Source organism: Centruroides sculpturatus, unplaced genomic scaffold, assembly GCF_000671375.1.
Source record: "Centruroides sculpturatus isolate CEXI.00-Female unplaced genomic scaffold, Cexi_2.0 scaffold1258, whole genome shotgun sequence".
Classification (NCBI taxonomy): Eukaryota; Metazoa; Arthropoda; class Arachnida; order Scorpiones; family Buthidae; genus Centruroides; species Centruroides sculpturatus.
The window spans coordinates 121,676-135,066 of NW_019385552.1; the positions used below are offsets into that span (position 1 = coordinate 121,676).

General features: G+C 28.7%; 1 protein-coding gene across 1 annotated transcript in view; it reads right to left on the reverse strand.

Annotated features, from left to right (window-relative positions):
* Positions 1-5,955: 5,955 nt before the first annotated feature.
* LOC111640064 (acyl-CoA desaturase-like) overlaps positions 5,956-13,391 on the reverse strand; it is a 25,388-nt gene continuing 17,952 nt past the window's right edge. The window contains exons 3-5 of the mRNA XM_023386071.1: positions 7,871-8,001; positions 6,648-6,853; positions 5,956-6,379 (exon numbers count right to left, since the gene is read on the reverse strand). Of these exons, the coding sequence (XP_023241839.1) occupies positions 5,956-6,379; positions 6,648-6,853; positions 7,871-8,001 (761 nt within the window). The remainder of the gene's footprint in view (positions 6,380-6,647; positions 6,854-7,870; positions 8,002-13,391) is intronic.

Genomic DNA, 13,391 nt, shown 5'->3' on the forward strand with positions numbered 1-13,391 from the left:
GAATTATAACAAAACCTGCCAATTCAATATAAATGGAAAAAAAATATTATATGGAATTGAACGAAAATGAAAATTTGCTTGATAATTCAACTACGCTTGTTGGAGAACAATAAAAACACTACACTCAACAAGCCACCAATAAAACTCAACTGCCTAACCTATAACCAAAGTCTCCTTCTAATTTGTTTTTAAAAAAAAGCGCTTGACAAACTTGCCCCGCATGCCGAAGTTTCCCCGGTCTCCCCTATACCATATTGTTGCCTCATTTAACAACACCATCAATGTCTCCAATACAGTACGATTAATTAAAAACTAAATAGAAAAAAAAATTTTAAATAATATCAAATATAAGCTGTACGATTATGCTTTACCTATGCTAGTCGATTTACAATAGGGTCGACTAGTATTGATGAGGAATCGATAATTGGGTGATGGATAATGAAAGAAAGTAAGGTAACACTTGAGACATTTTGAAATTGTTCTTTCCGGGAGAACTTTCTGTGGTGTATTTACTCCTATTTAAGTGTTAGACACTGAAGAAAATCTGGAAAATGTCTTCGTTTTCCATAATACAAAGACATTAAAGAGTGAAAGAGAAATGTAATGGATAATTAGATGAGGAAAGAGAGCGAAACAACAAAAGATTATGTTGAATAAAAAGTTGTCTGGACAGAAATGTGTAAAATTAGTAAAAAATTAGAGCATTTGAGAAAGCAATTTAGATTCAAAAGAAGATAAATCTTCTCTAATTATATTCCTCAAATGATTATATTTTAGAAATAAATCATTTTAAATTTTTTTTATTTAATTTGTTATAAATCTAGAATTTGAATAAAGGTTGTTTTCCACCTCCCTAAATTTTTATAACATTAATTTGTTAATTTTATGATAAATTAAAATCAATACATCTGAGATGTCACATATTGTTTAAAGGTACTGAATTTGAAATCATTCTTTAATTAAACGATTATAATAAAATAAAATAATATTTGAAAAAAATTTATTATAAAAATTAATAATTATATCATCTATTTATTATATTATTAATGATAAGCGTGGAGCTATTGTTTTTTTTTTTTATAATTCCGAGTTTATAATTTCATTCGATAATTTCCTTATTCCACAGAATTATATAACTCTATCAAGTACTTTTAAGGAAAAATCTAAAACACAGGGAAATATTTTACAAACAAATTTATTAATTTATAGATTAAATTGATTCGTTAAAGACCGATTTATATCTCGTGAAAATAAGAAAAGACAAGAGAAAACGATGCTAAAATTACTTAATGGAAATACTTTTTGCATTACTCATGACACACTTTCATTCTCTTTTGATTCGAAAGAAAAATAGAAGAGAAAATTTACTTTTCTTTGCTTTATATTTAATAATTGCATTCTCATTTTCTTGTATTAGTTTTTATTAAAATACGAATGCTTATAATAAGAGAATAACAGAAAAAGAAAACATTTCTTGTCTTTTCTACTCTCACAAAATATGAATTAGCCTTAAGTCTATACAACTAATTACTGTACAGTTTTAAAGGCTATTTCAATGAGACCCACATAGACGGTAATGTCGTAGATAACACAGTTCTCAAGATGAGTAAGGGGTAGTTTGAATATTCTTTTTATTAACCTCATAACATGGACATTGTCACTTTAAGTCCGACCCCACTCGAGATATGACACATGATCCCTCACACCCTCTGCTTTTAACCATCATAATTTAACAACACGAAGCTCTCTTACATATAAATTTCTATTGTCAGAGACTTACTCAATGAGAAAGTTTCATTAACTTTACACGTTGAAATTTAGGAATATTCTAAAGATATTGCGTAGTAATCACATATATAACACNGAGTTTATAATTTCATTCGATAATTTCCTTATTCCACAGAATTATATAACTCTATCAAGTACTTTTAAGGAAAAATCTAAAACACAGGGAAATATTTTACAAACAAATTTATTAATTTATAGATTAAATTGATTCGTTAAAGACCGATTTATATCTCGTGAAAATAAGAAAAGACAAGAGAAAACGATGCTAAAATTACTTAATGGAAATACTTTTTGCATTACTCATGACACACTTTCATTCTCTTTTGATTCGAAAGAAAAATAGAAGAGAAAATTTACTTTTCTTTGCTTTATATTTAATAATTGCATTCTCATTTTCTTGTATTAGTTTTTATTAAAATACGAATGCTTATAATAAGAGAATAACAGAAAAAGAAAACATTTCTTGTCTTTTCTACTCTCACAAAATATGAATTAGCCTTAAGTCTATACAACTAATTACTGTACAGTTTTAAAGGCTATTTCAATGAGACCCACATAGACGGTAATGTCGTAGATAACACAGTTCTCAAGATGAGTAAGGGGTAGTTTGAATATTCTTTTTATTAACCTCATAACATGGACATTGTCACTTTAAGTCCGACCCCACTCGAGATATGACACATGATCCCTCACACCCTCTGCTTTTAACCATCATAATTTAACAACACGAAGCTCTCTTACATATAAATTTCTATTGTCAGAGACTTACTCAATGAGAAAGTTTCATTAACTTTACACGTTGAAATTTAGGAATATTCTAAAGATATTGCGTAGTAATCACATATATAACACTTAATTTCCTATGAAATATGAATGATTATAATGAATTTTATCTGAAGTTACTAAACAATTCCTTTTATCGTACTTATCTACAATACTTTATTATGTAGCAGGATGAGTAATGCATACACTTTTGAGAACTTCTAGGAAAGTTACTTGCGAGAATTATATGAAAAAAAATAACTTAGCCTATATATGAAGATTGGACAATACATAACAAGTAAATTACGATTTTATGCAGTTTTTTTTTAAAATATAATTTTGAATTAGATTGTAAGATAAGATGTAGAATAAGATATGAGAAAGGGAAAATAAGAAAATGAAATATGGGACAATTGTCTTTAGGTATTTGTTTTTGGTATATTTTATAATTAGTTGATTAGATGTTTATCATTTTACTTAATTATTCCACGTGCGTAAAAGGGTTACCAGTTATTCATTGAGCTTTAAAGTAATTAATAACATGCTATAAGTTCTTATGTAACCATTCCTCTTAATTCTTTAAGCTTGAATTTGAGGGCTCTAAAGTAAACACACGTATATGTATTATTGTTGTATTTGTGCTATGTACACATGTACAGGTACATTCGTAGATTCACGAAGATATTATCATCAATCTTTTTGGTATTAAATATTCTTTATTTAGGGGAGACAGGGGGCAAGATCGGTATGTTAAGCTTTACTTAAATTTTGTGTAATAAATACTGCTGTAAACTGGAAAAAAAATCTTTGCATATTGTCTATTGGAATGTTTTCTTACTATAGAACTGGTTAAAATCAGTTAGGAAATAAAAATAATTAAAATAATTACAACTTTACAAGAAGAGANATTATATTTTTTATTAGAAATAATATACTTATTTTATTAGTTTTTAATTGAAAGTTTATAAAATTAAATTAAGTACAGTATAAAATGACAAAATTTGTTAATAGAAAGGATGAAACACTGACTCAGACATTGCTTACAAGGAAAAGTTTGTCGTGAATAGAAGAAATTTGTTAAATGTACACGTGGTTTTTTTTCTTTTTAAATAATGTTTTTAAGGAACTTAATTATTTTTACATTTAAAATGACAAAAACAAAGATTTTTACATATGTATGCCATTATTTTCAAATACTAGTTACCGGGTCAAATAGTGAAACTATTAGGCTATTCACTACTAGATTTTTAAATAAATGAATGAAAATTTTGACCCATATTCAACAATCAGGAAGTTGCAATGAATTTTAAATATTAATCTTTTAACGCCCAATTCTTTCTTTTCCTTGATCAGAGATGTTCATGAAATTTTCTATATTAGATATTGCTAGAATAGTTTGTAAATTGGTATATTTAGCTCTGGTTTTTCCTTCTTATCTATTATAAAATTTTAGAAGATAGGAGAGAAAAATTACTTGTTTTTATAAATTGACGTGAAGCATCAACACGTTTGGATGTTCTCAATTTCTCTATTACAAGTGGCCTGATTCTCAACAAGATATGCCAGAGGTGCAAAATGAGAAAGGATATTCGACCCACTATATAACCTTTAAGGTATTGGGCATACGAATTAGATTCGAGCCTTTATAACCGTAAAAGAAAATGTTAGACCATAGCTCTAGATCAGTTTCAAATAATTTTGGCGCATAGGCAAGCCTAAGAATAGAGCCAATTTACTTTAGTAATTTCAGTCGAAATCAATAAGTGATATTTTTTTTTTTCTAGTCTATTTTTAATAATTGAAAGGTCAATAGTAACATCAAGGTACTTAAAATATTTCTCGGGTCATGAATTTATTTTTCCAGGAATAAATCTTCAGAAATTTGACAGAATTTCAGGGAATCGGATCTTGGAAATTCCCTACTAGAAAGGTATTACTCTGAGGGGAAATTTATACAAAATTAGAATAACTGTAATATATCTTCTGCATAGTTCGGCAGTGGACGAGGGGATAAAACCACTAAACACCGATAATTGGTAGCGGTTTTTGCTCTTGGCCAACAGGCTGGCCATCTAAATAGGGTCCAGTTTTCATTAAAAGAATATTTAATTATATTCTATTATATTAAAAAAAAATCTCCCTTTATTAGAAAATACCAACAAGACAACATTTGTAGAAAATATATCGTTTCAATGTAAATACATTTCGTGGAAAAATTACGATGACGTTTTTATCAAGAATTTCATATTGTGAAATTTTTTTACACGCAACACGAGGAACACGAGAACCGTTTTAGCCAGTTTACTAACGTTTTAATGCCACTGATTGACGATTTAATCCTTCGATAAAGTCAATATTTGTTGCTCTGGTGGGGCGCAAACATTGTCTCTTTATAAAAATCACTTATCGAGCAACACCAAAATGTGCTTAATAAATTTAATTTATCTTATTTTCAAGTAATTACGAATACAATACGTTTCGTTCGAATTTAATTAAAATTCTAACATCATAGGTTTGGTTTGGTTTAGTTGATGGAATAAGTAAAGCATCTCGTGGGCAATCTGCCAAAGGAAATGCCTACCAGAAGGTCGTTTTATAGGAAAATAACCTATACTTAGATGTTTGATACGTGAAGAAGAACAGGTAAACTCTTCAGGTCTTTACGTAAAAAAAAAAAAAATTAGTTTTAAGACAAATCAAACAGCGAAGAACAAATAACCGAACTTTATAAGGTTTACAGTAAAATAAAAAATTTAAAATTTATATTATGTTTATAGTGTATATTGTATTGTATAAAAGAAATTAAAGATTATTTTAGTATACGGTAAGAAATAAAAGACATTACAACGAGTTTTATTTAATTTTGTAATCTACATAAACAGCTGTGTCAATTTGGCGCCTGATCAACAAGTTGGGCACGTAGGGTTTTCTTCAGTTGTCTGATACTTTCCTTATAGTATGTACACCCCTTGACTGATCTCTCACGTGTTACATTTCCTTAATTAAACCATAATTTAATCTGAGTCAATTAGTGGTTGGAAATGTAAGTACAGTACATTTATCTATTTAAAGAATATAAAGAACTATTCGGTATGCAAAAGTATGAAATTTTTTGTTCCTAGTTGGGAAAAATTTATGGAAAACATCATGAATATCATGAGTTATAATCTATAGTGTTGATTGAAGAGTAAAAGAAAAAAAAAAAAGGTTTATTTATTAGATTAGGCTATTAAAAAAAATAGATTTAAATTATATACTTTTATTTCGCAGGGAGGTTTATTTATTAGATTAGGCTATTAAAAAAAATAGATTTAAATTATATACTTTTAAGATGAATACAAAATTTAATTCATTATAATATTTACAAAACATTAAAAATAATTATTTATTTTTCTATATTTAAATTTATGATAATTTCTCTCCTGTTCTTTCTATTCTCTGTTTGAGCATTTCTGGACTGACTTTTTTCCTGTCGTATACTAATCCTAACCACGCCATGCAATCTATAAATGCTGCAGTCATATTAAATTTCCATCCAAATTCACCCGTGCAATAATCCCAAGGAAAAACATGATGAAAATTATGAAAACCTTCTCCACTTCCAGTGAAGATAACAATGGGGCTTTCTCTCGGATTTATGGTTACGTCGTATGGCCTATTACCCCACATATGAGCAGCGCTATTAACTAACCAAGTTCCGTGTAAAGATAAAACATATCGTGTAAAAAACACTGTAAATAATGAATTCCAATAATTTTCACCCCACAGGAGGACGGGAATCATCGTTGGTATTACTATGGACACTAAGATTACCAATGGAAAATAATGCCTGTAAAAAAAAAGAAAAGTTTTATAAACTATTAGAAAAATTTATGTGTACAAGTCGACCCCCCTATAACACTGTTGAATATTCCGTTTTATATGAATTCCATGTTGTACGAGTCACTTAGATTTTACAAATACGTGTGCTGGGCTGTGAACGGCTCACGTATTTGTAAAATCTATGTGACTCGTACAACATGGAATTCATATAAAATGGAATAATCAACAGTGTTATAGGGGGTCGACTGTATAGAATTATATAAAAGTATCTTTACTTTCTCTGAAAGACAACAAGAGGATCTTTAAGAAGATCGCTAAGATCTATAGCTTTTCCTTTTTGTTTAACTTCAGGATGTTTCTTAACCATCAACCATCCCATATGAGAAAAGAAGAATCCTCTAGTAGCATTGTGAGGATCCGCATCCGTTTCGGAATATTTATGATGCAATCTATGATCACGGCACCATTCGTAAATATGATTCTGTAATATTAACATCATTTTTTAATAAGTAAATTACAATATAATAGGATTTATTAGTGTAACAATTAATAAAAAAAAAACAAATTTAAATCCTTACAATAAGTCTTTCGTTAGAGGAAAACAATGACATAAAAAAGATTTTTCCGGAGTACTTTCACTTCTATTTTTAAATTATAGATAAATTTATATTTAGATCCATTCTGATATCATTTTTTTCCTACGAATTTTTTCCTTTACTATACTCGTTTTTACATTATAAATGAATACTGTATTTAATTTTCAATTATAGTAGACCCCCCTATAACACTGTTGATAATTCCGTGTTATATGAATTCCGTGTTGTACGAGTCACTTATATTTTACAAATACGTGATCCGTTCAAAGCCCGGCACACGTATTTGTAAAATCTAAGTGACTCGTACAATATGGAATTCATATAAAACGGAATTATCTATAGTGTTATAGGGGGGATCTACTGTAATTTATTGACTATAAGGAAATTTTTTTTCTGAATTATATACGTCTAAAAATAATAAACAATGAGGAACTTAATTAAACGTAGTTTATTTTAAAACACGTAAATTGATGTAGAAAATAAATAAAATTATAAATATATATTTTCTTTAGTATATGTATTTTTTTTTAAAACCTGTATAACGCGGCCTAGTATTAAAAAATATATACCTGTCTATATAATAATTCAACAAATCTGCGACCTATTTACGGTTTACATTGCATTATATACGTTATTTCCTACTTCTACGATTCGTGTCGTGTTGCACGAAGCATCTAAAACCTTCTCGCGAATTATTCAGGTTAGTTTCTTTAAAATAACACGAAAAATATATATATATATTATTATAACCTTATTTATATGAATTCGAAGAACTAAAAACTGGTTTTAAAAAGAAATCAATCTGTTTTTTAATAGTATAAAATCGATTTTTGATTGATCTTATCGATTAAATTGTATCTCTGAATTGTTTAATTGTAAAAGTAACAATGAGAAAAAGTTACCTGAATGGCCATTGTTTGTAAAATCATAAGTAAGGCTCTAACCGGCCATTTTGCTTTATAACTGCGATGTGACCATAGTCTGTGAGCTCCTCCAGTTACTCCTAAAACGCTCGCGTATCCAAATATAATCACTAAAAAAAAAAAAAGATATAAAATTTTATTATTAAGTTGTGGCATTTTATCTTATTATCTACTAAATTATATATTAAGTACTTTTAATATATTGATTAATTACAATATACGTTAGATGTACAGTATTGTACTTACATGCTATGAAAGTTTTCCAATTCATCACGTAAACTCCATAAAGAGCACCGAGATGAAGAATTATAAAAGCAATTACATTTCTCCATACAATTTGCATGGGAGGTCTTTTAGATTCGACATGTTCACTTGATGTTTCTGTTACAGTAGTATAAGTTTGACTGGGAGCCATCATTTACAGAAGCCAAACAAAGAATAAAATCGAAATTGTTTATAAATCCTTTTAAACGTTTTGTTCAGCGAATCTTTCCATAGGATATTTTAGCATAATTCCATTGGTTAAAATTTGAAGGATAAAATTTGAATCATACATTACTTTGTTGAAGCTATTTTGAAATTTTCGGTCATGGTCAAGAAAAAATTAGTTAAGCAACCAAACTCTTGGTACACTTTTAACCCATATTTAGTATATTAAAAGTTAAACCAAAATACATTATTTATGAAGAACATCATCTACCCTACATTGCATTTTTTTATATGTTTGAAGGCTAAATAAAAACACTCCTGACCACTACTGGTTAGTCGGTCATTGAATTAACGGAGGGGCCACGTGGAATTTTATGTGTTTTCTTCATATAACAGCTAAACAAGGACTTGCAACCCATAAAAAAAGTCCTTCCAAGAGGTGAAATCGTTATGTATTGTGTTTCCTTATCCTATCAAACTAATTTAAAGAAAAACTAGTGAAGTTTTATTACAAACGTGAAGAAAAACCACGTGGTTATCTCGTTGAACAGGAGCAAACCCACGACCAGTGTTCGGTGTTTTTATCTATTCGACCGCTAATGAACCCTTTTTTTTTTTCGTTATAGAAAAATGTATTGACGGTTTTAAGCTAAGTATTTTGAGTAAATATGAATTTAATTATATAAAAATTTTCACAAAATATTTATTATATTATAGATTTTATTTTATAAAATTATCTATAATCAGTTTTATGTTAGTCTTGTGTTATAAAATAAAAACCTTTATATCTCCTGGAGTAAAGATTGATTGTCCTTGTTTAGAATTTATCATTGAAAGTTCTTATTCTGAATCAAAATATAAAGGAAAATAGGACATTGTCATTTTCCTGTTTAAATTATTATCGTCAATAACGTTACTTTTCTTTTCTTCAGTTGTGTATGCTTATTGATTCGTGACGATTATTAATAAACGTATTATAGGCTACATTTAAATAATTTTAAAAAATTTATTCTTGTATTAAATAAAGCCTAAACGCTTATTATAAATTAGTATTATAAAATATCAAAATTAGAGGAAATTTTTATTGGATGTACACTTTAAAAACTTAATATCTATATAAATTCTATATACATCTCATTTACATTTACTTGCTCTTCTTCTTCGTACGTTTACTTCTTAAAATTAAATTAAAATATTGTTATTTTTTTGTATAAAATGTGGTTATTAATGCTTACATTTAGCTTATCGAGCTGTGTTTCCATGCAAATAATATATGGAAATCTCTTGTTTTCGCTTATAAGAGCATACTTCACATATAAAACATACTCTTATATACGCATACATATATATATATATATCTTCGATGGGTGGATAAATACATCCTTATATCACGAATAAAAGAAATTATTTCTATAATCTATTAAAATTATCATTATAATATTTTCTTTTTCTTTTATTTTTATACAGTTTTCTTTAAACCAAGGCTAGTTAATGTTTTCTAAATTTATAAAGAATTGGGTCACGTTAAACAAACAAACCATGTCAACCAACTCCATACAACTTTCAATTTTCGTTAAAAATTTTAGGTTAATATTCTAAAAGATAAAATAAACTTATACCAAAAAATTTCTAGCACTAATTCCTATCACCCCATGTAGATTGGCACAGTTATAGTTCTATTCTAATCTACTAAAACTACATCATTCTTCACACACGTCCCTATACACTTTAGCATCTTACACTCGTGTTACTGCGATGCTATATAATATTTTATGTACTGGTAATTCGGATTTAAGTATAAACTAAGTTATAATTTAGGGCCTCGTTTTATTCTCCGAGACGGCCCATTATTATTTGTGAAATAGGAAGAGATCATTTATATGTCGTAGCTTAGAGTCATAACAAGTCAAAAAACCCATTTTAATATGTCCTTTACATATATTAAAATGGAAGGAGTTACTCAATGCTTTAGACAATAACCATTAGATGCAAATATCACCGTATATTACGCTAGAAAACATTATTCAAATACAGTATACTATATATAGATAGTTGCTTGTTAAGAAAATACGTTATTAATTTTAAAATATTTAATCAGCCTTGGTTTAATGACAATTGTGTAAAAGAGAACAAGAAAAAAAAAACCTCTGATTGTGATAAATTGTAGAAAAATTTCTTCTTATTCAGGGTTATAAGAATATATCTATCTATAAACCTTTCTATTTATGATATATAAAATTCAACTACAGTCGACCCCCCCATAACGCTGTTGATTATTCCGTTTTATATGAATTCCGTGTTGTACGAGTCACTTAGATTTTACAAATACAGTCGACCCCTCTATAACACTATAGATAATTCCGTGTTATATGAATTTCATGTTGTACGAGTCACTTAGATTTTACAAATACAGTCGACCCCTCTATAACACTATAGATAATTCCGTGTTATATGAATTTCATATTGTACGAGTCACTTAGATTTTACAAATACTTGTGCCGGGCTGTGAACGGCTCACGTATTTGTAAAATCTAAGTGACTCGTACAACATGAAATTCATATAACACGGAATTATCTACAGTGTTATAGGAGGGTCTACTGTACGTATGCCGGGTTATGAACGTTTGTAAATCAAATACTATAATATAATTTAATAGGAGGGTTAGAAGTATGAAATAATCTAATGATCGATATTGGCATTTTATTTTTAAAAGAACAAATAAAATAAATGCAAAATAATACTTCCTGTCATTTAATTATCATAAATGAATTTATTTAAATATGTCAATAAGAAGGTAAAGAAAATGAAGACATAAACATTGACGTGAAACGTTTAATTGGGGTCATTAACAATTGTTTCAATAAATTAGTTTAATTAAATTTAAACACAACGTAAATGTTTTATTATAAAAAAAATACTTCAAGGTAGATGAACGATCTATTTAAAAAAAAAAGCTTATTATAGTATGTCAAGAATTAATAAATAAATTAATTTAATAAAAACGAAGAAGGTTTCTAAATAAAATAAATGTTTAATTAACATTGTCGAAATTCCCTATTTATTTTATAAATAAAAAAATTTCAACTTCGATTTTACAAATTTCAGATTATTAAATAATGCAACATTTAGGTTATTTTACGAAAAGTTTAAAACAAAACAATAGAAAAACATAAATAAAACGCTTATATTTTACGTAAAAATATTTTATATTGTTTATGTAACGAACAATTATTTATTGTGACACAGTCGCAATGCCGAAATGCAATTTTTAATCATATTTTTTTAAATTTATTTCGCTTAAAATATATGCTCTCCACCTCAAATTGGTAGTGGCTTGCCCCTGTACATTATACTTTTCTTTTAACAATAGAGTCGTGCCGATAATCAAACCTTTCAGGAGAAAAATTTTGAGTTAAAATAATAAAATAACGTCACTTCTGATTTGTATCGGAAGTTCTTATATAGTTAATTGGGGCCTCATGCTTCTATGGTTTCTATATCTATATACAAGTCGACCCCCCTATAACACTGTTGATAATTCCATTTTATATGAATTTCATGTTGTACGAGTCACTTAGATTTTACAAATATGTGAGCCATTCACAGCTTGGCACATGTATTTGTAAAATCTAAGTGACTCCTACAACATGGAATACATATAAAACGGAATAATCAACAGTGTTAACAGTGTCAGGGGGTCGACTGTATAATAAAGCAATCATAAATGGCATATATCAAAAATTTCATTTGATTTAATATATGCAATTAGTAATTATCTTCTTTAATTTAAAAGTAATAAAAAAAGGCCATTTTACTTTGACATATAAGAAAAAATTATTATATATCAAACATGTGTTGTCATTGATTACAGGGAAAGATCTCTCCTCCCCCGTTTAATCAAATTAAATAAATATACAAGTAAAATTGAAAAAAAATGACTGCAAAACTTCCAATTATAATAAGTATAATTATTATTATTTACAGGAAATACAGGAAAAGAGGAACAGAGGAAAGGAAGACATTTATTTTTAATTTTATTATTTCAAATATATAATTAAATATTATTATGTTGGGTTTAATAAGTTATACTCGGTTGACACCGGTGGCTGTGTACTATGCTGACCAGAGTCAAGGCATAGCAATCAAAATAAAACTAAAATTAAATAAGTGTGTCAGTGTCAGTATCCAGGAATTTCCTAACAATATGGCATGTATTCAATATAGTGGCCTTCTGTAGTGTTATGTGTGTATTTCTATTCAATTGTAATGTTCCCAGGCTTTTGTGTAGTGTGTGTGGTATCACACCCGTACAAGAGAGAACGACAGGTACAATAAGCACCCTTTCCATCTTCCACAGATGCCTTATTTCCTGGGCGAGTTCTGTGTATTTGCTAATTTTTTCAGTGCACGTGTTTTGTACATTGTGAGTGTTTGGAATGGCTATGTCCATAATGTATGTGATTTTATTGTGTTTGTCAATGAGTGTGATGTTTGGTCTGTTGTGGTAAATTGTTTTATCTGTGATTATGGCTCTGTCGTAGTACAGTTTGTGCGTGTTGTTTTCCAATACTGTTTGTGGAATGTATTTGTAGTATGGTTCGTGGTTTTCTAATAATTTGTGTTTGTTTGCAAGCTCTTGGTATATTATATTTGCTACTTGATCGTGTCTGTGTAAATAATCTGTCTGTGCCAAGAGCTTGCACCCAGAAGTGATGTGTTGTATAGTTTCTGGCACGATGTGACATTTTCTGCATGTGTCATTTGTGAGTGTTGTATCTTTGAGTATGTGTTTTCTGTAGTTTTTAGTATTTATGACCTGATCCTGTATGGCAATCGAATCCTTTCGTCTCCCCAAAGAGGCATCCCCGATCTAACCAGCTGTTTGACGCAGTATTGTCAACAAAATTCTGGGCCAGGTCGTAAGGATGCCTGTCATGGAGTGCCTTTTGAGCCCACGATTGCTTGATGGTGTCTATGCTTTTCATGTGTTGTGTCATGTCTGTATGTTGTGAGTGTAAGTTTAATGGTGTGTTATTTGAGTCTGCTAGAGTTACTGCTTTATGTAACTGT